The sequence below is a fragment of the Gekko japonicus genome, unplaced genomic scaffold (genome assembly GCF_001447785.1).
Source record: "Gekko japonicus isolate JY-2015 unplaced genomic scaffold, Gekko_japonicus_V1.1 scaffold518, whole genome shotgun sequence".
NCBI classification, from domain to species: Eukaryota; Metazoa; Chordata; class Lepidosauria; order Squamata; family Gekkonidae; genus Gekko; species Gekko japonicus.
In genome coordinates this window covers 679154-689695 of record NW_015169789.1, presented here as the reverse complement: position 1 = coordinate 689695, position 10542 = coordinate 679154, and the positions used below count along the sequence as shown (strand labels likewise).

The 10542-nt window shown below is 48.1% G+C and overlaps 1 protein-coding gene across 1 annotated transcript in view; it reads left to right on the top strand.

The window, feature by feature from the left end:
- The first annotated feature begins 1340 nt into the window (after positions 1-1340).
- Positions 1341-10542, top strand: part of TIMP2 (TIMP metallopeptidase inhibitor 2) — a 47075-nt gene continuing 37873 nt past the window's right edge. Inside the window, exon 1 of the mRNA XM_015416992.1 lies at positions 1341-1971. Within this exon, the coding sequence (XP_015272478.1) occupies positions 1842-1971 (130 nt within the window). The 5' untranslated portion in view covers positions 1341-1841. The remainder of the gene's footprint in view (positions 1972-10542) is intronic.

The following is a 10542-nucleotide window of genomic DNA, read 5'->3' as shown; positions in this document are numbered from 1 at the left end:
TGGAACCTCCAAAGGCCATAACCTCCCAAATGCCAGCACTGGGGAGGGTAACAACAGAAGGAGACTTTGGCCTCCATGACCTGCTTCCATGACCATCTTGCTGGCCACTGTGTGTGAAACAGGACTAGATGGCAAAACAGAATTTGATGGACCACCCAGCTTGGCTGCTCACAGGCAAGAGGTGGAATTTGCCCCTAGGGATTACCACTCGGACATCACAGGCGAGAGGTGGAATTTGCCCCTAGAAGTCCAAGGCCACCACCCCAGGGCATAACTTTTTAAAGAGCCCCTAAGGAGAGCTGGGGTGAGCCGGAATGACCTCTCGGACATCACAGGCGAGAGGTGGAATTTGCCCCTAGGAGTCCAAGGCAACCACCCCGGGGCTCAGGGAGGTGGGGAGCGTTTTGCCCTCCCCCCCACAGCCGTTGCAGCTACTGCCGACCGCAGTGGCGGCCATAACTTTTAAAAGAGCCCCTAAGAAGAGCTGGGGTAGCCGGAATGACCTCTCGCGTGTGATGACGCGAGAGGTGGAATTTGCCCCTAGAAGTCCAAGGCCACCACCCCGGGGCTCAGGGAGGCAGGGGAACGTTTTGCCCCTCCCACCTCCTGCGGCTGTTGCAGCTGCCGCCAACAGCAGTGGCAGCCATAACTTTTAAAAGAGCCCCTAACAAGAGCTGGGGGAGCCGGAATGACCTCTCATGTGTGCTGACGCGAGAGGTGGAATTTGCCCCTAGGAGTCCAAGGCCACCACCCCGGAGGTGGGGGAATGTTTCACCCCCCCTCATGGCCATTGCAGCTGCCGCTGACAGCGGCCGCGGCCATCGCTTTTTAAAGAGCCCCTAACGAGAGTGACCTCTGGGCAATATTGCTTTTGGGCAATCATGGATTCTCTGTTGGCAATTATGTCCCTATGAACAATCATGGATTCTCTATTGGCAATTATGTACTCCATTATCCCCTATGGGCAAGCGTCCTCTCCATTATTCCCTATGGGCAGTCATGGATTCTCTATTGGCATTATGGATTCTCTATTGGCAATTATGTACTCCATTATCCCCTATGGGCAAGCGTCCTCTCCATTATTCCCTATGGGCAGTCATGGATTCTCTATTGGCATTATGGATTCTCTATTGGCAATTATGTACTGCACTATCTCCTCTGGGCAAGCTTACTCTCCATTATTCTGTAGGGGCACTCATGTATTCCCTATGGGCAATCGCTGTCCTTAGTTGTAGTACGTCCCCCATAAATCTTGCCCTAATATCTGTCAGCGCGCTTGGCGCTGCACAAACCGAAGTAGGGACTACTCCCCCTCCCGCGCCTGGGCTTGCCTGCAGTTAGACGGAGAGCTCCAGCCAGAGGCAGCTGTCAAGCGAAGAAAGCCCGCGTAAAGGAGCAGAAGCCGAGCCTCGCCGGGGCCGGAGGCGAAGGAAGGGAGAGACGCTCAAGAGCGCTGACGGGAGTAGGCGAGCCGCCCGCTCTGGCCCCGTGCCACCGAGAGGAGGGGCAGCGAATCCCCAGAGCCCATTAAAAAGCCAGGCTTAGCAGAAGCCAGGCGAAGCAAACACCTCCATAGAAGGCAACAGCAGAGCGGCCGCGGCTACCGAGAGCGCCTTTCCCAGCGGCCGGATCCTTCTCCTCCTCCCCAGCGAGGGGCCCCCAGCGAGTCAAACTTTCAGGGCTTCGCCTGCTGGAACCCCTGAGCTTCCGCCCTCCCCTCCCCAGGGTCGCCGCAGACGCAGAGCCCAGCCATCGAGCGTGCGTGTGCGCGCGCGCGCGCCTGAATGAAGCGGCTGGAGCGGTGAGCAGCGAATCTCGCCCGCCCTCGCTTGCCCTGCAAGATGAGTGCTACGCTCCCCAGCCTTGTGGCCTGGCTGGCCGTTTTGCTCCTGGGAAGAACGGACCGCCTCGCCGACGCCTGCAGCTGCTCTCCGGTGCATCCGCAACAGGCGTTTTGCAATGCAGATGTAGGTAAGGAAAGGACGCCCACCCGCCCTTCTCTGCGGCTCCCCTAGTGGCTTCTTTTCGTGGCGTGAGCCAGCCCCGTATGTCTTTCTGCCTTGTCTCGCCCTGCAAACTCACTTGTTAACAGCCAAAACAACCCCACCCCTTTATCCTTGCAAAGACAAGAAAAAAAGGACCGCGGATGTGCGGGGAGGGGAGTGAGGAGGATAAGTGCATTCTCCCCGGCCCCAGATAAGTCCGGCTAGCTTTCATTGTTAACGAGGGTTTCGTCAGATTGCCCTTCCGCCGAGTAACCCCCCACCCCCGTTTATAAAACACGGTCCTTTCCCCCCCCCCTTTTTTCGCCTCCTTCCCCACGCCCAAACACGCTTCCTCTGACCCGATCCACAGGAATTCTCTGGAAAGCACAAAGGCAACCACGGCCTCAAATTCCTTTTTTTCTGGCGACGGCTCTCTGCCTGCAAGATCTAGGAGGCTGCTGGAAGCTGGTGGAAAGTGGAAGGGAAGCAATTAGGAGATCAAAACTTCACAGAAAAGTAGGAACACCTTCCAAGAGCTACAGACGCAGAAAGGGGAAGAATGCTTCTCCCCGATTTACATAGGTTAATTATGTAAACAAATGCACATTTGAGAGGAGCTATTTCTATATTGGAAGGGGAGGCATCCCCATGTCTCACCTGGGCCCAGCAAACCTCCTTCCAGTTGGCAACCCTTGTGCAGCCCTTCAGGCTGCTGGGCTGTTCTAGTTTAAATTGGCATGGGCACAAAAGCTTTTGTTTATCTCTCTTGATGTGCAGATTGCCACTATCCCTGTTTTGGGATTCTCTCACACATGCATATCCTGAAGCAAGGCAGTTCCCTTTGAATGGATCTATTTGGAAAAACCTCAGAATGAAATGCTGTTTCAGCCTTTGACCTACTACAGACCAGAGGAAACCAGAGAGACATATGGAGGGAGGTGTGGAAGGATATGAGTCTACCTCTTGGCTGATGGGAACAGCAGAGGCTGTGGGATATGAGCAAGCTGGGTCGGCACAAAGCAGAAGCTCGTTTCTCATCTTCTTACTGCATATAAATATCTTCTGTCTCTTAAGAGCCTGTCTCCCAGGAGCAGCTTAGCCCGGTTGCCATTTTTGCTGCATTCATGCCAGCCTGCTTTTGCCTTCAGGTGCATTTAGCAAACCCCTGGATACCCAGATTACTAGGAAAATGGCATTCATTCTTATTGTAGCCAAAAGGCCTCTCCTTGCCCCATCAACATATCCTTCCTGTGCAGCAATCAAACGAGTCCGCTGTTGCTTAAAAAACCCTCATCTTTCATCATGTCCAGGGCCTCTACTTATTGGTTATTCCCTCTCCCAGGAAATAACTTGAGTCATACTGTTTGAAGGGAGGCATAAAGTCAAGACACTATTCCTCCATTAAGAACTCAAGCTATGTGCAAAAGTTTGCATCGCAAGAGGCTGTGACTGGGCTGGCAGGTTGCCTGCTTAGCACTCATGTCAATGGATTTACTTTAGAATCATTTATTTTGGAGAAAGCTGAGAAATAGGTGTGATACCCTCTTGTCTTCCAAGCATCCTCTGTCGGACCATGTTGTTCAAATAGGGTGTAACTTGAGACCAGTCTCTTCAAGCCCACAGAGCCTGTTTTCAGGTGTAGCCCCGGAAGATATGAGGAAAGTGCCTCTGAGCATATGTCTTTCTCTAACGTACTGGGTAAGTGGGGTTGATCCTCAAACATCTTGCCCTTTAAGAAATTAACTGGTGCAAACCAATGGATATTTATTGCTCAAAAGGAGACGAGAGCGTCTGTTCAACTCTGGTAATGTTTAGAACAAAGACTGTTTTGGGGAGGCTGGATAACTCTTTTCCTTCTACCTGCTGCCTTTAGTAGCTTTGAGAACTACAGGATTTTGGAGACTGTTCACAGCTGTCCCTCCTCTCCTTTCTTGCAACTGAACATAATGCATGTTGGGTACTATCTTCTGAGTGTAAATGGAGAGATGTCTTCACCATGGCCTCCAGCCAAGCATGGCTGAGCAGCCTCTTATGAGACAAATTAGTATTGCATGTTTCCATCTTGATTCAATCAAAGCCTTCATCTGCCGGCTCAGCAAAAGGCTGAAAAGAGGGCTTCATCATTCCTTTTTATGATGTCATCGGGTGTCCCTTTGCAGTTGGCAATTGACAGAAAGAGCTGAATAGAGTGAGATTGCTTTGCCCTTCTAGCTTGGCCACCTTGTGCTGGGTCACTCACCAGCTGCTCTTTATTTGTAGGCGTTGTCCTCCTTCCTTCCCAATTTGCTCAACTTGGAAGCTGCTAAAAGGCAGGGCCTGGCAGGGGCTGGAACTCAAATTCCTTTTTCCATGAATAATCCCCTTATTAAATCTTAACATATTCAACAAACAGCCCTGGCCCTAGCTTCCAGATCTCACTCCAGAAATGGAATTTGGAAATACTTTGGCAGTGCACCCACTCTGCTACAATGATGGTGTCAATTAGAAGATCCAGACTCATATATTCTCTCTCTCTCTCTCTCTCTCTCTCTCTCTCTCTCTCTCTCTGTTTCTCTTTCTCTCTCTCTCTCTCTCTCTCTCTCTCTTTCTGTCCCAAGCTGCCTTCCCAGATGTTCAGAAAATGGAGTGGCTGCTGTCAGCAGCAGCTGTCTGTGGTTTCAATTTGCTTTCCAATATCTTTTCCTTCCATAGGAGTAGACATTTCTGAGATATGAAAATAAGTTACTTGCATTCTCCCTTGCGGACACATTCTGAGCATATGAAATCTTGTATGTGGGTCTTATGACAGCTCCTTCAATCCCTAGATCCCCATTGGGCCCCCTGTGGTCCCTGCAGAGAGCAGGAGTGAGCCCTGTTTGCAAACACATTGGTATTGGGACACTAGCCCTGGCTGTTTCAGGAGCAAACCTCCTCTTGTTTATTTATTTAGATATTTATTACTTGCTTTTCTCCCCAAAAGGGATCCCAAAAGGCTTACATTATTCTCTCTTCCTCCATTTTATCCTCACTCCAACAACCCTGTGAGGTAAGTTAGATTGAGAGAGTGACTGGCCAAAGGTCACCTAGCAAACTTCCATAGCGGAGTGAGGATTTGAACCTGGATTCCCCCAGATCCTCCAGTCTGATACTCTAACCACTGTTTCTCACTGGCTCTCTGCTGCTGGCAGCAGTCAGCCAGGACAATCTGAGTCCTCATACTCTTCCAGATCTGGAATCAGAGCATGCAGTTTAACCTGTTCACTCCTTCTTTTTAGTATTCCTTAAATTGCACATCAGAGACTAATTTATAGCAATGCAAGCCAAATGTTTTAGTGAGGAAAATGAAGAACCTAATAGGAACCAGAGAGTAGAAAGAAGCAATATTGGTTATCCATAGAATATAAAACAAAGCATTTCTCGCAGGAACTCTCATAAGATTACTTCCTCTCACAAGAGTCTGGCCACCATTTTTGTTGCCTGGGAGCAGGCAACCAGAAATGGGAGCTGAATTCTCATGAGAAGAGCAAATCTCTCAGAGCTGGGGAACTGGAACATGCGGTTTGCCACACTGCTTTCAAAGAGGCCTGAGGGAACAAAGAGGTAAGAGGACTTCTCTTTGGTGGCTCCAAGGGTGGGGGTGGCCATTGGACTGGTCTCAAGTAGGCAGACAGACAGCATGTGGGAGAAGAGGCTAGCTCCAAAATCTGCTGCTTGAGGCATCTACCTCAAATCGCCTCATCATAAAGTTGGCCCTGTCAACCGGAATACAATATATGAGGCTATTTATTTGTTTATTTTATTTCATTCAATTTGTCTCCTGCCCTTCCCGCCATGGCAGGCTCAGGGCGGCTCACGTTAAAAGGTAAAAAACAATAAAACAACAATTCATTACATACAAAGTATCTTAAAATTCATTTTTGTTACAAATAGCAAATCACAAATAAGTACAATTAAGAGCAGTTAAAGTACTAGGGGTGGTAGCTGTGGTCATGATGTAACAGATATCGCAAAAGCGTGGCCAGAGTATGTTACTATTGACATCGCAGGCAGTTGCTGTTGTCAGGAGGGCCTTATCCCAGTTAATTTTTGTTGGTAGCGGCTCCTACTTGAAGGCCTGGTGGAAGAGCTCCGGGAGGCATCTTGTTGTAGTGTTTGCTGTCTTCTTATGTGAAGGACCCCCCACCCTTTATTATATCATTAAATAATATTTTCATGTAATACCCTACTGATAGCTGCTCCTGGGGTTTCCTTCCAAAACTCATAAAAGCTGCTCAAGACAGACACAGAGGCCCATGTCATCATGGCTCAATAGGAGGCTTCCTTGATACTTTGCCTGAGGGAAGGGAGGAAACATCACAGAATGGGTGCCACCCATGGGGAAAGGATCGATTTAGAACCAGATGGGAAGTGTAAGTCACAGTAGGAACCAGTGTATGAGGAACAAGTGGCATAGAAATCCTTGGTAAAAGCCTAAAAAAAATATGCAGCAACATATATCTGAGTAGGGGAAGGGAGGGAGGAAAGAACCAGCCACATGAGCTCCAGTATTGGAGAGGAATAAAATCCTTTCCCCTCTCATCACTGAGCAGGTAGGCAGTCGGGTGGCTTTCTGGGACCACAAGAAAGAGTGCAGGGATAAGGAGCAGGGAAAGTCAGATGAGGCCAGATATTTTATTTCTCCTGTCTTTGCTGCCCAGATTCCATTCCTACAAACCACACTTTGTGATAGGAAGTTCCCATTCTTACCTTTGTACATCTTCCCACAGAACTGGCAGTTGAAAGGCTCTCATTTTATAGGTGATTGCTGTTCACAGCCAGTTTCCCAAGATGCTAGTGGAAGGGTGTTGTGAATAGAGGCATAGAAGTTACAGTGAATGGCCTAGAAATAAATGTGGGTTGGCAAGAAATGCTGACAGGAAACTGTCAGCATAACCACTGAAGAATCTCCCTATGTCTGTCTATATGTTGAGCTCTCTAACTTGAGTGCATGTAAGGTTTTGCGGGGGGTGGTGGTTAAACTGTGGAAATGAATAGACGTAATGGTAGAGAGAAATAAATGAAATGGTATATGGCACTTCCCCTTATCTCTGCTGCTTGCCTCTTGCATTGCTGTTTCTGAGTGGTCAGGTGGGCAGTCTGATACGTTGTGTTTTGCCAAGGGGTGTCATGGCCAGGATCAAATGGCTGTGACCCAGTTTACACAGCCACATACACTTTTAACACATGGCTGTTGCTTTTTAAAATGATTTGTTAGTTTAAAAGAAAGTTTAGATGAATTTGTGGGTCATAGGTCTATTAATAGCCATTAATCATGATAGCCAAATGGAAACTGCATGTTCAGAGGCACTCTGCCTCTGAGCTCAAGATTCTGGCAACAAATGACTAGGGGTAGACATTACCTTCCTACTCAGCATGTGACTTTCCTAGAAGATCTTGCAGGTTGCTGTTAGAAACAGAGTGCTGTAAGATGGTCTGATCCAGGAAGACAACTCTTGTGCCTGTATGCTGTTCTTTCTCTCACATTTGAGCATATGTCACTACATAGACATGTGCACTGTTGTGCTGTTTTCACTTCCCTCAGCTGACTTGGCCCATGAAGAATCAACAGATGTCTCTTTACTCTACTTGCATTCCATTGCACTGGCTTGTAGTAGAGTCTGTAGAAAACAGCAATCATACTATATTTTTTTTTCTTTTTGACATTGATTTTCATGTCATCAGCAGAGAGCACTGAATCTTAGGGTGGCATAGTCTCCAGGCTCTGTTCCAAGTCTAGAACGTGTAGCAGGAACTTTATGCTGCACCAGACAGCTGGTGCTTGTATGGCTATCTATTTCCTCCCAGGCCTTATGATTACCTTGGAATTCTCCCAGTCCATTGCCTGTCATGTCAGATAAGCATAGAAAGCCGTATCCACATAGCCTCAGCCCATGCATCACTTCTGAATTCATAGATATGGGACTGTAGGTTGCTCTGGCTGTTGGTCTTGGAGCCTCTCTCCTTCTTAGGCTGTGTAAATTTCAGGGTGAAGACACTCATAACTTTTTTAGAGCAGTGTGGCTGTCTCTTAAATCCTCAGTCAAAATATACTTTTCTCTCTAGTGTCAAAAACAAAAAAAGTTCTGTAAGTGTGCAGCAGAAACCAACGGTGCACAGCACTGATTGGCTGGCTCCTGTGACACCTCTTCTCCTCTTTAACCCCTAGAATAGTTTTTCATTTTTTAAATAAGGTGACAAATGAGCAGATAAATACATAGAACATTAATATGGCTCTTTTTTTCCAGACAGGACAGGCAACGTGCATGATGCATATGGGGAGAGGGGAAGATTGATAGCTGACTGGAGTTTGGTTTGCTAACACGCATGCCTGTCATTTTATTTGGGAAGCTGGGTTTGTGCTGCAATTGAAGAATGAGCCGTGAGCTCTATTTTGTATTACATCTCTTTTCATCCACACCCTTCCATCCCCATACGAACATCCCTAGCATCAGTCTCCAGATTCTACTCCCAGAATGGCAAGGTTTGGCTCTAGTTCAATCCGACTAGACTATGCTCTCTGAGAGCAGAGTATCCTGGCATATGCCCTAGTTGTTAGGGTCATTAATTGATTTCTCAGCACTTTACTGTGATAACCTACATTGATGCTAGTAGTCTATGAAAATAGTTTGCAGCACAGAAGCGGTGAACAAGTCTATGGGTTGCTGCTCTGCAGCCTAAAGTCCTAAAGTGTGTGTGTGTATACATAAGATTTCTGCACTTCAACAGTACACTTTCTTCCAATGGAACATTCAGATTATGGGATCAGAATACTATGAGCCGATTTGTTTTTATGTTGGCATTCCTAGTATATGAATATTGCAAAATTGTTACTTTTTATAATGTAAGATGTTGATGCAGAGACTGAAGTGTGAATAGAATTTAGAAAAACAATGTGCATGTAGGGGAAAGGGAAATGGGCGGATGGTGCATCAGAAGGATTACAGCATTCAAATATTCTGCTACTTGGTTGGTGGAAACATCATACTAGTGGCATTAGCAGACATGGCCCAAACGTTTTCAAGGTTCTCTTCCACAGTCATGAGGCTACAATGCAGGCCCCCTGGTGATTTTAATGGGCCCCCCTCCCCAATCCTCGGCTCCCCCTGGCCCCCTCACCCCCCTCATGATTTTGCACAGTCAGGAGGACTCAGGAGAAGAGCAGGACGAGGGGACAAAACAGAAAGAGGAACGGAGCCTGAGTCCCCACCCTGATCTCAGTTCATTGGCTGCCTTACCCTGCCTCTTATTGGGCTTTTGGACCAATGGGTGGGCTCTAAGCAAAGAGCCCGGCAAATACAAGCTTAGCTAAGCCACGCTCCCACTTCCTCTTCCTTGCAAACTACAGCAGCAGAGACCACGTGAGCCTTTATGCCTGCCCTGCAGGGCCCTGGGCCATATAGCTCCTTCTTCTCTTCCTCCATCGGACCTGGCAGCACAGCTCAGCTTCTGTCCACCTTCAGCAGCTCAGCAGCAGCAGCCAGTCTTGGAGGAGTTTTGCTGTGGGGCTGCCTGGCTGGGGTTTGTGGATTAGAATTACCTCCTCATTTTTGTGCTGCTGCATTTCCAGCATCCATTCCTCCCTCCACCGGAGTGCAGCCTGCAGGACTCCCAAGTCCAGGTAGAGACCAGAGGGGCTCATGTGGGGGCAGCAGGGGGTGAGTGGGTGTCTCTAGTTGGAATTGCCAAGATGATTTGGCTTTAAGTACCTTGGTTTCCGTAAGGATGGGGGGGGGGTATTTCCACTGAATCTGCTCCCTTGCTTTTGTTTCCAGTGTGGCATGCTGTGGGACGTGGCTTAGCCTTGGCCCTTGTTTCAGTGCTGGCCCTGGGCTTCTCTAGTTGGATGGTGGATTGGGGGGGTATTTCCACTGAATCTGCTCCCTTGCTCCCCCCACTCACACTGTCTGCATCCCCCATTATTCCACTTTGTTCCCGCTCCACTCATTTCCTTCTGCTACCTCCTCCTTTTCTTCCTGGCTCTCCTTGCTCCCCCCCCACTCTTTAGTATCTTCCACTCTTATTCCTCACTCCCATTATCTGAGTGGCAACATCTGCCGCTATATGAGATTGTTCTAGCAAACCAAAGTACCACCTGAATATCCTTTCTGCAGCATCTGTACTTATCCACCACATCTGTCTAGTGTGCATTTAGAATATGGGGAAAATAATCTGTTCAACCACAAGGATCAGTCTATACAGATTCCACCAGTCTGGGGGGAGGGGGCAGCTTTCTACTGAAGAAGAAAAAATAAGTTCCTTCTTCACTCTACTGTTGCATTTATATTTAGGAGGAGGGCTGAGGAAATACGTGCCTAGTTGTAGTCTAGTCGTCCAGTTCAGCTCATCTAGTTGAGGGCTGTCTGTGTGTGTTGGTGGGAATCGGTGATTTGATGGTGATTTGATGGTGGCAATATCGTGTAGTGGTTAGAGTGTCAGGCTAGATCTGGAAGGGGATGTACTAAAAGGAAGGACAGGATTGCCCATTGGAAACAATCGGAAACACTTGAAGGCCCATTGGAAATAATGGGAGCCAGGAATG